Below are 21,710 nucleotides of genomic sequence, written 5' to 3' on the forward strand. Positions count from 1 at the left end.
TTACAAATGTATTTTCAATTAGACGTCCACCATTAGGACAAGAAAAGTACAAATGTCGTCTAAGACTGTTCATAATGTCCATTTTTATATGCAATTTGATATTATATATATGATATATTATTATTATTTGATATATTGGTCGCAAACGTCACATGACATGTAGCAAAGTAACGAACAAATACCGGATGTAATACCATCAACGTATTATAGTACAGTTCACAGTACCAAATCCGGCGAACCGAGAGAATGGCTGCACGTGAATGCTCTTAATTTGAAAGGGGTTTTCGGAAGTCACAGACATTTCCGGTCGCTCGGTCCGTGCGCCCTGACGCGTTCCAGCCGCTGCAGCGTTGGAGGCGCGCTGAATTAAAGTGGTCCTAGAAATGGACGGCTGGATTTTATTGTTTTTTAATGGCCGTTTTTGTTTTTAGAAATGTTTCTTGAGGCCATTTTGCTCCGCTCGCCTGGATTTTCATGACCGCTGAGGAGTTTGTGTTTCTTGCATTTGGTGCGACGCAGCGATGCAGAGCGGAAAGGCTCGAATTGGGGATGAAAGTTGGGACGCGCGATGCCACGGCCCGTCAGGTGTTTCAGCACTTGCGTAAAGGATGTTCTCCACGATCACCGTGTTCGCCTGGAGGACGATGGAGAACGAAAAGAGAATGAGCGATTTCATTTATCTTATCCTGACGACGCAGCTTTGTCTGGGCTCTGCACAAGTCCTCAGAATCGGTAAGCGCAACAGCTGTTTACGCACGGTGCGTGTCTCCGCGCGTGTGTACAGGATGGACAGAATCAGAACAAACACTAGTTACATGCATGATACATTTTCTCTCAGGAATAGAGCGTCAGCATTCGCTATTTCATCGACTTTGTAATTTATATTTTTTATTTAGGTTTTTGCATCTTGTAAAAGCCGGATTTCCTGTTTTTTTAAATTATTATCTTTAGATATTATCTGCCTGATTTTGTGAGACCAGAGGAAAAGATCGCCTTTATCTCAGGACAAATTACATTTAAAACATATGGTAGGAGAATAATGTAGCCATGCAGCCCTAATAAAAACAAGTTCATAGATATGAAATTCATTTGAAATAAAGTACCATTAAAATACTTTAAAATTACGATGGCAATAATTATAATAATAATAAAAACCCTTTTATCAATTCATTAACTTTCTACAAAAGTGGGATAAAGTCTTTCAAGACGGAAGGTAGAATTTTCAATAAAATTAATCCTGTGATCTTTCAGCGATATCAGACGACCAGTTAGAAGATCAGTCCGCCTACTAGGTCTTTAAGCTTTACTGAAGTTTCAACTGGGTTTCCAGCCAGACACGATGTGCTTTCTGTTGTCAGATTATTGATTATTGAATACCAGAAACTCCTGTTTGGGTATTTTCATTTATTCTCGTCCCTGAGACGGATGTGGACAGAGAGGAAGATGTAATTATCCTTTCGTCCTGGTGTCCCCCATGGCTGCAGTGGCACCGTTAAAGGAGAGTGAGAACTTCACCTCCAGCTGATTAGACAGGAGGGGTCTGTGTTCATTATCCAAGCATCTACCCTGGCGGTTCTGACTCAGTCCACTGTGGAACTGTTACGTGAAACTAATTGACTGAATAAATTGAAGATTGGGGTCACTGCTTTGGCTGGAAGTTGTTCACACACTGTGCTGGTGCTGGTTCATATAATGTGCAGAAACACTGCATACAGGTGGGGTACCTGCCTGCCTGTTAAATAAAGTAGCTGGAGTTAACATTTACCCCCCCGAAAAGGAGAAGATGTGGCTGTTTTAATTTGATTGATTCCTCCCTTTGTCTCAAATAGTTTGCCATTAGGAAAAGGAATGCATTTCTCCTGAGCCAAATTGGTAAATTTTGTAAAGTTGACCTCACTTCTGTCGATATGGCTGCCTCAACGCTGGGATTGTTCATCATGTGGCAGAACCCAGAGTCAGGCGATCAGACACAGAGACAAAAAAAGGGTTGTATGTTAACAAAATCAATTGATGTGCCTATGATTTATTTTGATAACCAGATGATTGATTGCTTGATAGATAGATAGATATAGGAAGGTTCTTAGTGCCACTTTTCGATTATAATTTAAATATCTATTAATTCTCAAATAATTGATAAATATGTAGCAAAAACAAATTCCTCAATCCTCCCCTTTCTCTGGGTCCACTTTAAAATTGACTGTTTCTGGCACACGCACCATCCTCATTGTGCTCGTAAAGCTGCTCTGTTTTTTTTTTTACGTGTGCTTACCTTTTATGCAAATGGTATCTATCTGCAAACCCCTGTGTGTTGTTAAAAGGCATTTATAGAGAGTCCTGCGATCCACTTATCTGTGCTGTTTATGCTGTCTTGTGGACCAGATGGATGTGCCTTCCTGGTGCAAATGAGTCTACTTTATGCTTTTAAGTGAATGCTTTTAGAGCTCTGAGGTGCATTTATCCATTTGCAAGCCACCCTAAACAAAGAGAACCAAAACACTTTGTTCAAGAAATGCATTTTTAATAGCACAGAGGAGTTCAAGAAGAGACAGTCTATGATTCACAGACAAAATAAAGTGTCATTATTTGCAATTAAATAGTGAGGTGACAGATGGTTGGTGTGAGCGATTGCTCATTCGTTAAGGAGCGTCTTCATCCCTCCGGTGGGTTGTCGAAGACACCGAGCGGCTTTGCTCTGTCACAGATTCTTTCCTCATCTTTTTGTCTTAAGTTTTCTTCCCACTTCAGCAGAAAAACACATTTAATCTCATCCATCTGTTGCACGTGAACCACATAAACGCCCGTTTGCATGCATCGTCCTCCCACAGCAGCTCTGGACCTGGTAAATGCAGCGACTTGGTACGTAAAGGTAAAGGTTATTATTACTCATTGGCTGCTTTACAAACATTTCTATGTGACCAGGTGGCAACCAATCCTTGGTCTGCTTCCTCTCCCGTGTCCCATCAGAAGACTGCGGTCTTATTCTGTCTCATCCTGACTGTTTGCCCCCCCGTTGTACCTCTGTGTATCTGGATGAGACGCTATGGGACGTTATGGGCTTTCAGTGGAGACAGATCATTGTGTCTTGATGAGAGCAGCTGCACAACACAAACTGCATTAGGTCTGGAGTGGTGAGGATTTGGTGAGTCACAGTTGGTTTGGTAGAGAAACCATCTTTGGTTTGACTCACTCTATATTATATGTGAAGTCCAGGGAAAGTTAAAAGGGCTTTATAAAGTAAGCGCTGCTGAGGCTGTAGCAGCCGGAGGAAGGCGTTTGAAGTAAAAAAAAAAAACTTTCCTTAATTTGATTCATTCTGAGTAAACACTGAGTGCTTACTTTCTTTCCCCTCTTTATCTTGACTGATGCGACTCGACTCGTCTTTCAAAAGCCAGTTTTTACACTCCACAAAAAAAAACCCCCTTCACACCGATATTATTTCCTGCCTTTTCAATTGAGCAATTATGCCACTTCCCTTTTGCCTTGCTTCTGAGTCCACATCACACGTCTCCTACGCCCGGATGACAGGATGTTGATGAGGCGTTTTGGGGGCAATTTTAGAAGTCTGTCTGAAAAACATTGTTTTGTCGAAGCCTCCTGACAGCTGCTCCGTGCAGTGTGTTGTGCGGCCTTGGCTCCAGGGGAAGAACAGTCACCTTTGCAATTGAAGAATTAAATATTGAGCGAAAAGTTTTATGCCACAGAGAATATTCTGGTTGTTCTTCCTAATTTGCATTGCATCTGTGGTGAATTTCAGATTGTGATTGTCGCTGCATAATGTTGCACATGTCCTTCTGTCTCCATGGGGCAGGTGGTATTTTTGAGACCGGGGAGAGTGAGTTAGTGAGCATGGACGAGCTGTCGTTCAAGTTTGCTGTCAACAATATAAACCGCAACAAGACGCTGATGCCCAACGTGACTCTCACCTACGACATTCAGAGGATCAACCTGTTTGACGGCTTCGAGGCTTCGAGAAGAGGTGGGAAATGAAGACTAAACGCAAAAACGGAGAATTAGAACTTCGTTATATTGGCATAATCTACTCTTTTGCATTATGGTACAGCTCTCCTTTCTTTTTCAGTGTAAATGACTTGGCGGTAATTTAGGGCATTTTTTACATCTCTGTATTTTGCTATGCTAATCAATGACATCATCATGATTAAAGGGAATATGGTTATAGCGCCTCTCAACGTTCTCCAAACAAAGTGTGTTGTTATTTATATAATTATTTAAATGAGGGAAGCTGAGCTTGCAATTTTGTAATTATGCTGATGTGGAATTATGTAAGCTAAAGTAGCTACGCTAGTGGTAGTCATCATCATCATCATCATCAAAAAATAAATCAGTGATTTATCGAGAGACAGGAATAAAACAAAGTAAACGTTATAGTTCCATTCTTCATATATAAATAACAGGCGTCAAGAATATGTACCGCAGACAGAAGTACGTACAGTAAGTACTAGTACTGTATGTCAATGTGTTTCCATCCATCACTGTATATAAGTAACTTCTCTTCAGACTTTAATATGAAAGTGTTCACCACTAGTGTGTGACCAGCTGGCCCTCGGCGTGGTTGCCGTGTTCGGGCCCTCCCACAGCTCCTCTGTCAGCGCCGTTCAGTCCATCTGCAACGCCCTGGAAGTCCCTCACATCCAAACCCGGTGGAAGCATCCCTCAGTGGACAACAAAGACACCTTCTTCATCAACCTGTACCCCGAGTACACCGCCATCGCCAGGGCCATCCTGGACGTCGTGACTTTCTTCAAATGGAGGAAGCTCACGGTGGTTTATGAGGACAGCACAGGTACGGGCTGCTGCCCCTCTGACTTATTAGAAAATATATGATGCAAATGAAAATGTGCATTTCAGAGAATCCAAATGCGAAAAATATGAAATGTAAATGAAAAAAAATAAATTAATGGGGGGACAAAAAAGGAATAGGATACATTTTATCATACGATTTGTACAATATGTTATTTTAAGTTTAGTTTATTTAATTTTATTATTAATAAATTAATTTGGATTTTATTGTGACAATGAGTGATTTGAAGTGTTTTCTGGACACAATTTATTTTATTCATTTGCCACGATAAGTATTACTTCCAAAAGGTTGGTCAGCGAACCCAATCTGTGACAGGATGGGGGGGGGGGGGGGGGGCTGGCTCAATGTCAAACAGCTGCGGTTAATGCTGGCTTCTATCCACAAAGTAAACCACAATAAGTCCCATGTCCCCTTCTGACCCAGATATAATGAAAAACTGCGGCTGAAATGTCATTGTTTATTGATTTTTTAAATCTCCTTTATTTTGAAAGATTTTTATTTTCCAGAAATATTACACGGAAAAAAATACACACCAAACTGACAAGATTACACACACAAACACACACACACACACACACACACACACACACACACACATGCCAGCTGTGCTGTGTCCTGTTTAAGGACTTTTGAAATGCACATTCCATACATTTTTAGGTCTCATGCGGATGCAGGAGTTGATCAAGGCTCCAGCGAAGTTCAACCTGAAGATCAAGATCCGTCAGCTGACCCCGGGCAACCAAGACGCCAGGCCGCTGCTGAAGGAGCTAAAGAAAGACAAGGAGTTTTTTATTCTCTTCGACTGCTCCTATCGTATGGCTTCAGAGCTTCTTAAGCAGGTGTGCAGAAGCGCCGATTCATCGGTTTGCCCTGCAGATTTTTTGACTCTTTTATTTTCCACACACGTCTCTTATGTTGGAAAACGGATCATTACGAGTTGTTTGCTTGTTTCCTCGGGTTGAAATAACACGTCTCTTATCATTGCCCAGAAATTACTTTCCATCACATAGATATACTACCACTATACTTTTAGCTTATCCTGAGCAAATCAGCAAATCAATGTTCTCCACTTCACCCTGTCCTTTGCATCGTCCTCCCCAACACCAGCCACACTCATGTCCTCCCTCACTACGTCCATGTATCTTCTCCTGGGTCGACCTCTAGCCCTGTTCCCTGGCAGCTCCATCCTCAGGATCCTTCTACCGATATAGTCCCTGTCTCTCCTCTGGACATGTCCAACCCATCAAAGTCTGTCCTCTCTGACCTTGTCTCCAAAAGGTCTAACCTTCACTGTCCCTCTTATTGTCTCATTTGTAATCCTGTCCAACCTGGTCACTCCCAAGGAGAACCTCAGCATCTTCATCTCCGCCACTTCTAGCTCCGCCTCCTGTCTTTTCCTCAGAAAAGAGGCTCACATAGATATATTATTTTGAAAGTCATCCTTAGTTTTTGTTTTCACTCTTATACGGCGATGCTGTCCCTTCTAAATATCATGGAATTAACCAAACCTATTAACTACTTAATGCAGCCAAATAAATGTCTTTTGTGGTGATGATGTACTGAAAGTCATATTTACGATAAAGATTCCGGCATTGCTTTAAATTCTCCTTTTGTTTTCCAGCTTTCCTCTATGGGAATGATGACAGAGTACTACCATTTCTTCTTCACGACTTTGGTGAGAAAAATGTTCAGCCGGATTGGTTTTACGGGATGCCCGACAAAGCGAAACAAAGCTGAACTTGACCTTGAACTGGCCCCCGTAAATCAAATGAGAATGCTGCTGTTCATGCAGCATGAAGCCGAGAAGGCGAAGGCGAGCTTAGACTCCTGATCTTCCTCCTCGCTGCAGGATTTGTTCGCCTTGGACTTGGAGCCGTACCGCTACAGCGGCGTCAACATGACGGGCTTCAGACTGCTGAACGTCGACGACCCGTGGGTGGCCGCCACCATGGACAAGTGGGCCATGGAAAGATTGCAGGGTCCCAAGCAAGAGAGCGGCTTGATGGATGGCATCATGACTGTGAGTCCTATTCCGGATCACTTATAATCTGAACATCTGCTTTACTGAGAGCCAATGAAGCACATTTTGTATGCATTGTGTGCGTTTTTGTATAACTGCAAACATCTGCTCACTTCTAAACCTTTTTCGGCACCATATTCCAAGAGGAAATGTTACGACTGGATTCCTCTGTTGTTTCTACTCCATCATAATGTCTGCACCGCATCTGGGCCGCATTTCTTGCTGTTATTCTGCTGTTTACGACAACAACAACAACACCAGTGTCTTCCTCCTGCAGACTGATGCAGCCTTGCTGTACGATGCAGTGTTCATGGTAGCCGTCGCGTCGCAGCGGGCCACTCAGATGACGGTCAGCTCCCTGCAGTGTCACCGCCACAAGCCATGGCGCTTCGGACCGCGATTCATGAACCTTTTCAAAGAGGTCAGTGTTGGATCAGGGCTCATCTCATGGAAAACCGGACTTCCATTATATCGCCAGCGGTTCCACTTTTCCATTTTCAACAAAACTGGATGTCAAATTGCTTCCTATGTGTTTCCTAAGTGGTTCCTGTTCGGGTTGCAGATGTACAAAAGATAAAACCAGGCGTAATAAGTCGAATGCATGTTGTCCAACTGTCAGACCTGAATTCCTGCAGACAGAATGTTTTGATCTCTTAAGTCTTAAATCCTGCAGAGGACCGTTGCTGCCATGAAGCAACATTATGATACAATCCTCCCACTCGTATGCTCATCTTCTCTCACTCTCTCACTCTCTCACTCTCCCACTCTCACTTTCATTTGCATGTCAGTGTCCTCCTCTTCCTCAGCTCTTTATTTTCTTTGCACTGTCCATCACTCGAAATCTCTGCCCTCCTGAGCTCGCCGTCACAAGACGAGAGCCTTTCTTGATTGCGGCAGCCAGTAATACATTTCGCATTGGCACTCAAAAGCACTGAAAAGCACTTCTGAGAGGAGAGTGGAGCGTTAGAATGCACCTTGTTGTGTTGTGTTTCTCACTACTGCTTTCTTCTTTGTGTTTTCATAGATCCTCATTCGTTATTTCTCCTGATGTCTCTTCATTCATAAAATGGAGCAGGAAGAATGGGTTTCCTGCCATTAGGTTCTTCCCCTCATATGGTCCAGAAATGAGAAAGACACTGACACAATATATATATTTAATGTTTTTACATCAGAATAATACAACTTTATTTCTGTTTTGCCTTCCAGTGATTGAGCATTAGCATTTTAATGAATTCTATTTGTTCAAGTTCAAGACTTTTTATTCCCAGGGGATACTTGGCAGAAAGACAATTTAGCATTTGCTTTTCAGCTGGAATGAGGCTTGATGTAACACAGGCCGCACTATGTTGTTGTGTATATGCATCTCTGGAGTATTCACAATCAAATGCTTTGATTACTCTGAATCTGACAGGTCCACAGATAACCGGGCGTGTTCAGAGAATACGCTAATCTAAGATCACGATACAGTATATGCATGATGCTGCTGACCCTTACTCACAAAATACTCATACATCTTACTTTCTTAAGCTTAATAATAAGAATTTGAACCCACTCAAATGATCTATCTTGGAAAATCAGAAGCAATAACATGTAAATGTACATTTTAACATCATAAACATGAGCTTTCGTTGCATATGGAGATGAGGCCGTAGCACTCCCGGTCCTCACCTGATGTGATCCAGGTCTTCCCGTCATCCGCCACCAGGTTTTCTTCCGGCTGCTTCTGGATCCTGGGGACTGGACTCAAGAGAAGCTTCCTCTTGAGACTTAATCTACCCCCCCTCTGCATCTCTTCCCTGTAGGCACAGTGGGATGGACTGACTGGGCACATTGTTCTTAATAAGACTGATGGCTTGAGGAGATACTTTGATTTGGACATCATCAGCCTGAAGGAGGATGGCACCGCCAGGGTGAGCAGCAAAACCACCTCCACATGCCAGCTAATGAATTCTATGTGTGTGCTTGTGTCGAGTAAGAAAGTGAGGCGCTGCAAACATTTGCTTCCTGTAATCCATCCACCTTTATGATTTGGTTTCTGGTCATGAACATCAATAACGTTGTTGCCAATGACTGATTGTTTCTCTCCGTGCTGTCTGTGCTTCATCTTTCCTTCTTCATATTTTCAAAAGGGGTATGTGGAGGGTGGAAGTCGCCTGACAAAAAGGTGGATCAAGGTTTGTGCCAGTGCCATGTTTGGTCCAAGCCTGTGTTGCTTGACTCCCTCCTCTCTGCTCCCTCTTTTTTTTTAAATCGACATGCCACAAACCTCCTCCATCCTTGCCTTGTCAGCCTTGTCTCTCTTCACCGATTTTGTTTCAAGCAACACCACACTTGACATTTCCGTTTCCCCTGTGTCCCAGCCATTGCTCTTTCACAAGATGTATTCCTTTGATGAAGTCGACATAGTATTTCACAGTGAAGTGAGTCTCGCTATTGCACTTCATGTAATGCCATTTCCAATGGCGTTTCCACAGCTGGTAGCTGTTGGCAACAGGGAAAGATGATCAGTTCAGTATTTTGGTATAGTGTCTATTGGATTGCATTAACCTTTTAAGGACAATCATTACATATAATCAATGTATTCATTACCAGCTAATAAGGGATGCCGATATTAGAGGACGTGGAGGTTCAGGTACAAACTTAACAAATGCTCAATGACTGCTGACCCTAATGTGATGATATCAAATCTAAAATGGGTTTGTCAGCATAAAATTCATTCTCTCGTGTTCTTCTCATTTGCGACACTTAAATATTGCAAAACCTGGAACTGAATGTTCTTGACTTTGTGCTTCTGCTTGTCACCTTGAAACCAAACTAAGAAGCCAAAAGAGTGAATATGGCATGAATTCATTCACCCTCAACTTAATGTCAACTTCGTCCTCTCGTTCTCTCTCGGTCGTCAGACTCACAGGTCTGTAGGCAGGCGGCAGCTGACAAGGTGTGGAAGCTGTGATTTATTCTGTGATTTTTATTCCACTCAGTACTCAGTACTCAGTACCCCCCCCCCCCCCCCATTTTTCATGACATTATGGTCATGAAAAATGGATTATCAGCTGGTTGCATAGTTCTTGCCCACTGGAGTGTTAAATGCTCCCTGAAGAGGATGATGGGACAAAGCAAAGTGAAAGTCTTCTGGGGAATGAACTGCCCCCCCCCCCCTGTTTCACTGTGCATTATGTTTTTCATGATTTGTAGATAACATTTAATTCCCAGCGTCTGTTTCTATAGCACATTTACATTTCAGAAGCTTCCCCGAAGCCGTTTTCTCTCACGTAGCCCCATTAAATAGATTACGTGAACCTGCAAAGACCAAAATATCCCCATCACTCCCAAAAATATTGTTCTCACTCTGTCCACTTATCTCTGTGATTGAGGACACAATACAATTAATTAAATCCAACCACATTCCCTGCACAGCAGATCTGCAGCGTCCACAGATAAGACCGATTCATTGACTTGGAACGCAGAGCGTCTTTTCAGCAATAACGTTTTCAGATTTTTCTGGACTGATTGAACCTAATATGATAGAAATAACGAGGAGTGAAAAGCACGTTATCTTTTACAAGACGTAATCCTGCACAGACCTCCGTCTGAGAGGGACATTGTGAAGAACCGTCTGTAGCTCCCGGTTTAATAAAGAGCTACTGATGCGATCGCCGCTTCTTATCTCATGCAGTGAAGGATGAGCAGGCGTTTTAAAATAGCAAGAGGCTTGTCCCCATGGCTGCATGTGTTCTTGTTATTTACAATGATGCTCGGTTGTTTCATGCACTTAACTTCATTGCAACACTTTCATGAGCCCTCTCGACCTTCGCTCTGCTCTTAATCAGTGATGGGATTTGACAGAGTCAAAGTCCAGCTCCCAGACGGCTGTTCTAATCCGATAACTGTCCGGATTAAACAGCCCAGTCCTATACGGGCTCTTTCTCAGTTACTGTGACAGTTAGGAGAGCAAAAGACTGCACTGTCCTCTGTCCCCGTCTGGCCCTCCTCTTCCTCCTTCATACAGCCTCTCACGGCTTTGATCGCCAGCTACCCTCATCTAATTGGTTAATAGTTTAGTCCCATAAGAAGACTAAAATAAAAAGAAATAATTTCTTGTCTTGTATGTCAAACAGTTAAATCTTGAATCACATGAACATGAAACCGGAAATATCCTCTGATCTGGAACCTTTTATTGTCGTTGATGTTTGTCTGTTTTGTTTAGAATTTTTCCGAAGGAAACACTCAAACTTGGATTTCTCGCTATCGACAGGAATGATATGGGCTAGCTCCTTTGGGAATGAAGGAGCCGCCAATTGTCGCAATACGCTAAGTGGAGTTTTAAAGTCTTTGCCCAGAACCTCCAGACGAGAGCTGAGGGAAAAAGATGAATGGAGCCGGAGCTCCGAATTAACCGAGACTGTCAGGTCTTTTAAATTAACACCTTTTTTTCTGTTCAATAAATCAGAAAATATAATTAACCTGCAATGTGTCTGGATGTGTATTATTCCATTTCACAGCCTGTAAATTCAGCGGCAAAGATAGCGAGGCTAATCATCAGCTTTTTTCCTTTTTACAGCAACACATTTCTGTAATCACTGACAACACAAACGCAGCCCTATCTGATGCTTTAACCACAGTAAATATTTATACCCTGCAATTTTGGCTTCTGAAATGTCTCCGAAAGCGGCCGTCAAATGACCAAAGCAGGAAATGATGGCCAATAAATGTAAAGCTCTCTTTGTCTTTCCAGATTGCTGTGTGGAACTCGTACAGAGGGATGAACCTGACAGAGTCCCACCGAGACAAGAATAACAATGTGACAGACTCTATGGCCAACAGGACTCTTATTGTCACCACAATCCAGGTGAGGAGGAAGGTTAACCAGAGGACAGGGGTGGGACGAGGAGGAGGAGAAGGAGCGTGCGTATGGGGTGTATGGTGTGCAGATAGAAGGGCAACAAAGTAAATCCCATTGAGGGAAATGCATTGGTTTTCTTTTGCCATACAGGAAAATCCCTACGTGATGCATAAAAAGTCTGACAAAGAGCTGGTTGGCAACGATCGCTTTGAGGGTTACTGCCTGGATCTCTTGAAAGAGCTCTCCAATATCCTGGGTTTCACATATGAAGTCAGACTGGTGGCTGATGGGAAGTATGGCGCTCAGAATGACAAGGGAGAGTGGAACGGGATGGTCCGGGAGCTGATCGACCATGTGAGTCAATGTCAAACACATTATCCAGGTTTCTATTGACACGTGCAGGGCAATAACACTAATACTACAAAGAATGGTTTATATAAAAGTGCTTAAATTACAAGGCGTATTTGTTTTCTATGAACACATCAACCTTTGTTGGCTCATAGAAACAGACTAAATCCACCCTGCTGCATCTTCCTTCGGTCTTGTCAAGGTTGCAGATCTTGCTGTGGCCCCCTTGACCATCACCTACGTTCGAGAGAAGGTCATCGACTTCTCCAAGCCTTTTATGACCCTCGGCATCAGCATCCTGTACCGCAAACCCAACGGCACCAATCCTGGAGTGTTTTCCTTCCTTAATCCCCTGTCTCCTGACATCTGGATGTACGTCCTGCTGGCCTGCACGGGGGTTAGCTGTGTGCTTTTTGTGATTGCCAGGTATGAGGATTGGCTTCATGGCCGTGAATATGTGCCGGTTGCTTTTGGATGTACCGGTACTGCACATGCAGACGTTAAACGGCCATCGCTCAGAGAACTGCTCACATAAAAATGGTGTTGATAGCTTAAAAAACGATGCTCATAAATATGTAAGGTGAAATAAAAACAATGCTCCTTTTATTGTGTTGCAGGTTTACTCCATACGAGTGGTACAACCCTCATCCTTGCAATCCATCCTCAACTCTCATACAGAACAACTTCACTCTGCTCAACAGCTTCTGGTTTGGTGTCGGAGCTCTCATGCGTCAAGGTATTTTTCTCTCAGTCAAATCAAGGTTCTTATAGGAACGACGTGACCAAATGAGAATTTTGAGAATGGCCTCGATCTATGCAGAAACAAATTCCTGTGTGTTTCAGGGCTGTGCACAAAACCCACATGATCAGGTTGAGTTGAGGCTGCAGTGTGTGTTTTTTTTTGGCACATTGTGTGGCTCCTGGCTTTGTTTGCTGCTTCAGATAACTGTTCCAGCCAGTAATCAACCCTTTCACTCATAAAGCACACAGTGGGCCACTCAGGCAACTTGTCAGCTTCAAGTAAAAAAACAAACAAACATGTTAAAGAAATGTTTTAAGGAAACATGTTGCATGCTTCCTGAAGAAGAATTAGTATTTTAAAGTAATAGTAAACACTTACGAATTCTGGGCTGAGGCAACCTGAATTCTAGCTGTGTACTTTATACTATGCTTTGATGGAATATGGAAGAGTCTTTAGGTTTAGGGCATCCAGACAGTATAAATGAAAAGGGCACTTCTTATTATTTCACACTGATTGGAACATTAATAAAAGTTCTTAAAAGCTCTTTCCCCAACCGTTTGTCTCCTGCCATTCTGCCTCCAGGCTCGGAGCTGATGCCCAAGGCTCTGTCCACCCGTATAGTCGGGGGTATCTGGTGGTTCTTCACCTTAATCATCATCTCCTCCTACACGGCCAACTTGGCTGCCTTTCTCACAGTGGAACGAATGGATGCGCCCATCGATTCTGCAGACGACCTGGCAAAGCAGACCAGGATTGAATACGGGGCAGTGAGGGATGGATCCACCATGACCTTCTTCAAGGTGCAGATTGCGTAGGCTCTAGATGAAAGTCACAGCAGTGAATGTGGAGGTTATGTTTTAGCCTGCGTTGGTTTGTTTGTCTGTCTGTTAGCAAGATAACTAAAGATTGTCTGGACAGATCTTGATGAAATGTTGGGAATCTTACCAGGAACAGTCAATTACATTTTGGTGATGATCCGGAAGGGATCCTGGATTATGGATCACTTTGAAATGTTCAGTAACATTGCAGTCAATGAAGATTAAAAATGTGTTTCTCAATATCTCTGTTAATTATTGACCGATGTTTAATGAATTTGACACAGTCATGTAGGGTGGGGACTTCTATCTCTCCACCAAATTTAATCGGATCCAGATTGCGGATACTGTCGTGATCCAAATTTTGCAATTTACTTATAATGGAGGTTTAAAAGAAAAATCATATCTTGTAAAACATGCATTTAATTCACTCACCAAAAATTACAGTCATAAAGGGGTCCGATATGAACCATCATGAAAAATGTCTTCTGGATCTGATCCAGAATGAGGTCAGGAAAACATTACATTTTAACACGAAACCCCATTTGTGAGGGTTGCTATGGTGACTGTTGCTGCAGGTTGACTTCTGCCTTGCACAGCTGCGGAGGCATTGTTGAACTGAACGAGGTGCACCTGTTACACATCTCACCTGGTCAGCTCCTGCCTCGCTGGACAGTTCTCTGCCAGAACATCCTCTGTTCCCTCAGTATTTCCAGGCTCTCCCGTTCTAGGTGTCGTCTCGTGTTCCCTCGTTCTATCTTTAATTCCTGAGGAAACCGATCCAGATGAAATTGGGGTAAAATTTTTTTTAGAACAAAGCTATTTAGTTTTTGGACACTTTCAATAATATTTCTGTTTTTGCTGGTCTTCACCAAGACACTGTGGAATTAGTGGTGGACAAACGGATTTGTTGTATCTCAGAAAGCTATGATTCTAGCTCCAGAAATTTAGCTTCTGTAAGATCATTCCAATTTCGAGAAGTAGCAGAATTTTAAATCTTGAAAATGTCTCATATAAGTCTCAGTGACATGAAAGAGACACCTATGAGTCCTCTTCATGGATCTTGTGTTCCTGTATCATATATTATATTTAATCATCTCAAATGCGACCTGAGCTTTCAAATGCAAAATGTTCTATTTTCTAATCACCCCTGTAATTCCATTATGTTGATATTTGCCTTTGTATTTAAATCTATTACATAAATGGCTCAAATGTCTTTGAAACGAATGAACTTGATGATAAATCCGGCCCTGAATACAACAGAAAACAGTTTTCTATCTGTTCATCTGAATGAATTCATGTAACAGTCACGTCTGTCACAGACATGCGTTCTTACATAAGGGCCGTGGAGTTTCCCTCAGCTGTTCCTTCATCATCCTGTAATTTTCCAAACCTCATATGAAAAAATATATTAAAAAAACCCACTTAAATGAAAGGGATGCAGATGATGATTAGGGTGGGAAGTGGAAAGGTTGCACAATAAAACCATTTGGGTCTTCTTTGTAAAAGTCAAACCTTTGAGATGACATATCGTATTGCTGCTCCGATGTCCTCGGGTGGGACTGTCACTTCCTCCCCGCCTGGCCAGCCCCTCTCTTTACATCCTGCCGGCTCAGCAGGGCTGATGCATGCGAGGCTTTATCCTCCCAGATTGCAGCCAGTGATTACTGCTGCCTGGAGAGGAAGGAGCCGGCGATGCTGATGGCTCGAACAAATTGAATCAACTGGAGGGGATTATGAGCACAGCTGTCCCATTTTCTCAGAGCAAGGAGACTCACACACACACACACACACACACACACACACAAACAATACCGTTTGAACTACAGGAATGTGCATTTGTGCTGTAAACACACACAGCCTATGAGGAGTAGCACCTAAAACGACGGTGACGCAGGTGGTTGAGCGGGTCGTCCTATGATAGAGAGGTTGGCGGTTCCAATCCTGGCTCCTGCACATGTGCACGCTGTCGTTGTGTTCTTGGGCAGGACACTCACTACACTGAATGTAGAGTGAATATCAGTGGTGGTCAGGAGGGCTGATGGGGCATATTGGCAGCCTTGCTCCTGTCAGTCTGCCCCAGGGCAGCTGTGGCTACATTAGTAGCGTCACCACCACCAAGTATGGAGTGAACGTAAAAGCATCTTTCAGTGTCTAGAAAAGCGCTAAAAAAGCCAATGCATTATTATTATTATTATAAAACTTCCTTTTGGCACCTTTGGCAGAAATCAAAGATCTCCACCTATGAGAAGATGTGGGTGTTTATGAGCAGCAGAAAGGACACCGCGTTGGTCAAGAACAACAGGGAAGGCATCACCCGAGTCCTGACCACAGACTACGCCATGTTGATGGAGTCCACCAGCATCGAGTACATCAGCCAGAGAAACTGCAACCTCACGCAGATCGGAGGTCTAATCGATTCCAAAGGCTACGGTGTGGGAACTCCTATTGGTAAGAGCGAGGAGACGTGGCCATACGTGCAGCAGGGGACGCTGTCGTTTTGTCCTTTGTGTCCATCTTTGTCAACTATCAGAAGAATCTAGACATGTGCTGCAGGTGGGTCGGTTCATGTCATTTGGCGGGGGCTCAAGGTGATGACCCAGAAAGGTTGTAACTCATTTAAATAATACAGTTCTAGTACGAACAGTTTGTGTGGAGGATAGTGTCCATGCGGGATTCAGAAAGTAACAGGCACTTGTGATAATAATAATACATTATTCCTAAAATTAATAAAAAAAGAAATAGCAAAATAAAATCAATCAAATGCATATGGTGGCCTCACCCACAAGATGCATGCAGATTTGTCTATTTTATTTTGTTTTTTACAGAAAAGGCTTGAATTTCATCCCTATGCTAGGTTCTCCTTACCGCGACAAAGTGACCATTGCCATCCTTCAGCTGCAGGAGGAAGGCAAGCTGCACATGATGAAGGAGAAGTGGTGGAGAGGCAATGGCTGTCCGGAGGAGGACAATAAGGAGGCCAGCGCTCTGGGTGTGGAGAACATCGGGGGCATCTTCATTGTCCTGGCTGCCGGCCTGGTCCTCTCGGTGTTTGTGGCCATCGGCGAGTTCATCTACAAGGCCCGCAGGAACGCTGACATCGAGGAGGTGAGTGAGGGCAAGGAGCCATGCTCTTCTAGGTCCGCTTCCTCTGAGGGAAGGATGAGATCTTTATGCGTTAAAGTATTTTCGAAGTGTGTAGTTGGTTTGATTTATTTATCGGTTACTTAAATGAATAAATAATGACTATTTAGGGATTTTATGTCAATTTATTCTGACAGGCAATCCTTTTCCTATTTTGTTTTTCTTTGTTTGTTACTCATTAATATTTTCTCACCGTAGAGGGGTTGTCGTTTTCTTCATTGAAATTCATTCACACAAAATAATATTTGCATTTGCTGGAAAGTCGATTAATAAGAGGACTCAGCATTCGTCAGGCCTGTAAATTCTGGGCGTCATACTTCTAAATTTGTTTGTCCATAATTTCATCCGGTTACTCTGAACAAGATTTATCAGGAAAGCCTTGAGGAAATTTTTCACATCTGACGCTCATCACTGCCTTGAACTCCGGAATGCGTCTGTTCAGCTTTCTGGCTTCAACATCTCTTCACAAATGTTACATCTGTTAGGCAGATAATTAATTTTATGTTCAATCATCCTCGAATCCTGTTCTTCCTCTTCTTCTTCGTCCTTTTATATTAGCAGGTGTTATTCCAGCCAGTCAGGGGTGACCGTAGACAAGCAGACCCGGAGGTCATTCCATCAATGTTAAAAGCTAAAAATAGGAGAGGAGGTTTAGATTTGCAATGAAATCTGTCATCCTGTCTCCTTTATTAAAAAATCATCTGTAAATCAAAAACTCTATTTGACTCACTGGAAAGGATTCACACACGACAGTACAATGATACTGAAACTGCATGTTTTATTACGTTTCTTCAGTTTCGACTTCTTACTGAACACATTTAATTCCCCTCCCCCCCCCCCCCCCCCTTTTTGCATTGTTATAAAACCAGCGTCTTCCATATGATTCGATTGTTTTACAATGTTTCTGTTACTTATATCCTATGTTTTCTATTTTGTTTTCTACATGTATTCATTTTGATGTCAGAAGTTTTAATGTTTTAATTTATTTTGTGTTTCCGTTTCCGTTCTTGTGTCTCTGTGCATGCTTGCGCCAGGCCTTTTGTTTCTTTTACGGGGTACAGTCCCGGCAGCTCCAGCGGCGTGGCTCCACCTCCTCTTCTGGTACCTCCTTGTCTACTGATCTGGAGAGCGGCAGGCTTCTGGGGGATGACACAGAGTAGCCATGGCAACACAAACAATCAAAACACTCTCTAGACAATAGGTCTGTAACCAGGTGCTCTTCTCTTTCATTACCTGCACTTCTGTCAGCCAATCCCTGTAGCAAAAACCATGTTACCCTGAATACCTGCACCTTGTGCTCACATCACTCATTTCATTTGCCCTTGATGCCCCACATGTAGGCCATAGACATTTTTCTACTGTTTCCATCAAAATGTTTTTCTCAAATCTAATTTGCAGTGCATTATTTATATGATTTATATATTTACATAGTTTCGTTATATTATATTTTTATTTTCGGCTTCACATACTCGACATTGGCAGCCAGTGCATCACTGGGGAAGAATATAGACAGAAATGATGAACAAATACTGGTCTGGAAGTTTTTCCAAAGTCAGTTACTTCAAACAAGTGACGCCTGTTGTGGTTCCTTTTATTCATTAACTCATCTAACATTTGCCTTCATTTTAGGCAAACCGTATAAAGTAATTGCTCATGGCTTACTTGCTTGGCAGGTTTCAGTACAGAGCCAAATATTTTTCAATGTCGCCTCTCATTTGTGCGTACTTCAGAAGCAGACTTTGGAAGCCGTTTGGGAAATCAAAAGACGAGAGATGTTATGTGACTCCTTTCCTCCTCGTTAGCGGTTGTTGGATTGGTTGTGGTTGGCTGACTGTAGATAACAGTGATGAAAGGACTTGTCAGGTTAGCGCGTCCCCTGACGCAGCTGAAACTAAAGTTGTAGCTTCATAAATAACTTTCTGTCTCTGCATGACATTCAAGTCAAGAAATGATGGATGTATTCTCCAAAGGAGGCAGACTTTGATCCTATTGACCAATTACAAGATCAATCTCATCCTAAAATGTTGTGAAATAATTACAAAGAGGAACGACTGATCATAAATAAAAGTGTGAAATCAGCATGAATAAATAAACCACTTAATGAATGAATGCTATTTAATAAGACTAAGATCAATAGTGTGTATGGTGCTTTTAGTCTTCATGATTTGTGTCCAAAGATTGAAGTCAAATATGTACTCTGGGACTATCAGGTAGCAATAATCATTGATCATATAATTTATTCTGGTATCTTCTCTTCTTGTTACCGGGTCAATTTATTGTTACGCCTCTCATCGACTGGGATTTTGTCATTGAATGTAACTAATTAAGAATTTGTACTGAGCTTTAAAAAGAAAAGAGAGCAGATGAAGCTCAAGCTCAATCACAAATAATGAACTTAAAGTAAATAAATCAATATCAAAATGTAATAATAGCACCTCGGGGAAGGTGAAAAATGAAGAAAACAAAGAAGATGCAACCGATATATATGCAACAAGGGTGATCATTAAGGTCTAGGCTGGTTTAAGCAGGTTTGATGGCGAGTTTGATTCGTGGGAAACCTTGCAGGAAGCCGCGTTCGTTTGAGAAGCCGTAGGCAAAGCTTGGGGATGAAAGGGAGGCGCAAAGACCACCAGATGAAAATGTGATGAGTCGGTTGTGTGCGCAGCTTGATTTTACAATGAGATGGTTTCTATATTATTGAAATGATAGAACACATGAATGTTTGTAACGTCTGCTGTTTGCAAGGTGTTTGCAGGTGAGCAAAATCAGATCTAATTTCAAACATAAACTCAAATGACCCCACCTTTCAGTTACTTCAGGATCCAGTAATTTGTGACTTAATGCAATTGAACATTGCTATTTTATTTATTTGAGCACATTCCCACAGTCTCTCGTGATTAAAGTTCCTCATGACTTTCAGTCAACGTGATCGACGCCTTAACACAGGCTTTTAATTTGCTTTCTCTTTGCCAGTGTTTGCCCTTCAGCGCTTTGATGGAAGAGTTGGGTATATCCCTGCAGTGTCATAAAGGCCTCCGTAGGAGGTCACGCCCCCACAGAGGAGGAGCAAGGTTAGATTGCATCTTCTGTCAACCCAAAGACACTGCAAAGACGGAGGGGGCCAGGCGGGACTCCAGCACATGATTCTTGGATCTAAAAATAAGAACCTGCGAGAAGTGAGATCAGAGACACTAAATTAATTGCATTCCACTCATTGGATTCGTTTTTTTTGTTGGTCATCAAATCACATGAGGCCGTTTCCTCATCACTCCTCTGTATACTGTGTCTGTATACTGTATATGTGTGAATAATGCCGTAGATATTATAATGAAGATGTAGTTTATAAAGTCTGGCCTTGTAGGAAAATGGTAAAGCAGCTGATGAAAGCCCACTAACCATCGCTTCCCTCCTGGTTGTAGTCCAGCGTTCAGAGTAGTTGAATCGACACATTTCATAGATAATCCCATTCAGTATGTATGACAGCTTCACTGATTTTAAAATTAAAATGATTTTTTTTTTTCAAACTGCTCTGCTGTCATTATTTTTATGGTTGGCAGCGGTGTGTGTGTTCTCCTCTCTTTGTATATACTGGCAATGCAGCAAAGAAGCCTCAGAGCGGATTGCTGCGCCAAACCTGGCCGGCGAAGAGAGATAAGAACCCCGAAGGAAAGCCAGGAACACACCTGCTGTTTTATACCTTCAAGCACCGACATCACCACACACTCACACAGATACGCACACAAAGACACACGAATGTGATCCTAATACGACTGGCCATGCATCAGAGAAAGGATATTATACAAGGAGAAGGAAAGGACAACATGACAAGCTGTATTTTGTATTTCAATCATACATCATACTCTCAGGAAGTCAAGAGCAAAAAGCAATTGTCTTCTTCCCCTGGGAGTCTTTTGTTTTCTGTTGTCAAATTTGAATGCTCAAGTGGAAAATCTTTCCCTGCAGAGACAGGGATGCAGCTTCTCCAGCAAATGTAATATCAGATTTTAATCCATACACAAGGTCATGTAATTAACATAAATCCTTAATCTTGGAAGCCATTCAGAGGAGATACATGAAAAATGTTACCATCACTTGAACCTTTTCAGACATTTAACGCAGGAAGCTCTGCTGTCCGTCAGCCACACAGGCAACACACCTTTCTTGGCCTTAGCTTCAGCAGAGTTACATCTCTGCAGCATGACAATGGGGTGAGAGTCATATTTTCAATTCCCACACTTCCTCATATCTTCATTAAACACCAGGAGCTTTTCCAATATCCTCGGGATTATTTCTGTCATTTGAACCCCCCCCCCCCCCCCAAGGGAAAATAAATTAATCACAGAGGGAGAGAGATGTGAGGGTTCCCGCTTGGTCTTTGTGGATCCTCCACCTCTTGCCCCAAACCTTTTAATCTAATCTACCTTCTTATAGGTCATCCCATTAAGGTCCCACTAGTGTACACTGTGTACCTGCTGTGTACTCACTCAGTGCACCTATAAGCCTATTGAAGTTCAGTATGTCTGACATTTTAGAAATAATTGCCATCTGAAACAATCACATAAAGAGTGCAATTGTTCATCACATACAAAGGCACAAAAGTAATTTGATAATGTCAAGACGACCAAATTGCTGTAAGAATCCGACGGCAGTTAGATGAAAGGGGAGACAAGGGACTTCTATTATTGGAGGACTTTATGGATTTAATATTAATACAATTCATTATCAGTAATGTAAGACAGACCACAGACATCAGGAGAAGTAAAAAAAAAATCAAATCATAAAATAAATATTTGTGGTACAACTTGTCTGATCTGTAAATTTATTTAATCATTTAATAAAATAAAATTGCTGTTTAGTTATTAAAATATCTGAATCTGCATATTTCAGTATTATATACAGTATTTGTATAATATAAAGGCCAACAACAATTAAAGTATATGCAGTGTATATACTTCAATTTGTATTAAATGTGCATGAAT

At 42.2% G+C, this 21,710-nt stretch overlaps 1 protein-coding gene across 1 annotated transcript; it reads left to right on the top strand.

Annotated features, from left to right (window-relative positions):
• Nucleotides 1–608: 608 nt before the first annotated feature.
• On the top strand, nt 609–19,875 carry LOC137900466 (glutamate receptor ionotropic, kainate 1-like). The gene is made up of 17 exons (XM_068744558.1): nt 609–732; nt 3,809–3,976; nt 4,544–4,801; nt 5,477–5,658; nt 6,441–6,494; nt 6,669–6,839; nt 7,117–7,260; nt 8,642–8,749; nt 8,969–9,013; nt 11,575–11,688; nt 11,833–12,036; nt 12,233–12,456; nt 12,648–12,766; nt 13,355–13,572; nt 15,813–16,038; nt 16,445–16,695; nt 19,705–19,875. The coding sequence occupies exons 1-17, from the start codon at nt 609–611 to the stop codon at nt 19,873–19,875; spliced, it is 2,781 nt and encodes a 926-aa protein (XP_068600659.1).
• The last annotated feature ends 1,835 nt before the right edge of the window (nt 19,876–21,710 follow it).

Source organism: Brachionichthys hirsutus, chromosome 10 (genome assembly GCF_040956055.1).
Source record: "Brachionichthys hirsutus isolate HB-005 chromosome 10, CSIRO-AGI_Bhir_v1, whole genome shotgun sequence".
Taxonomy (NCBI): domain Eukaryota; kingdom Metazoa; phylum Chordata; class Actinopteri; order Lophiiformes; family Brachionichthyidae; genus Brachionichthys; species Brachionichthys hirsutus.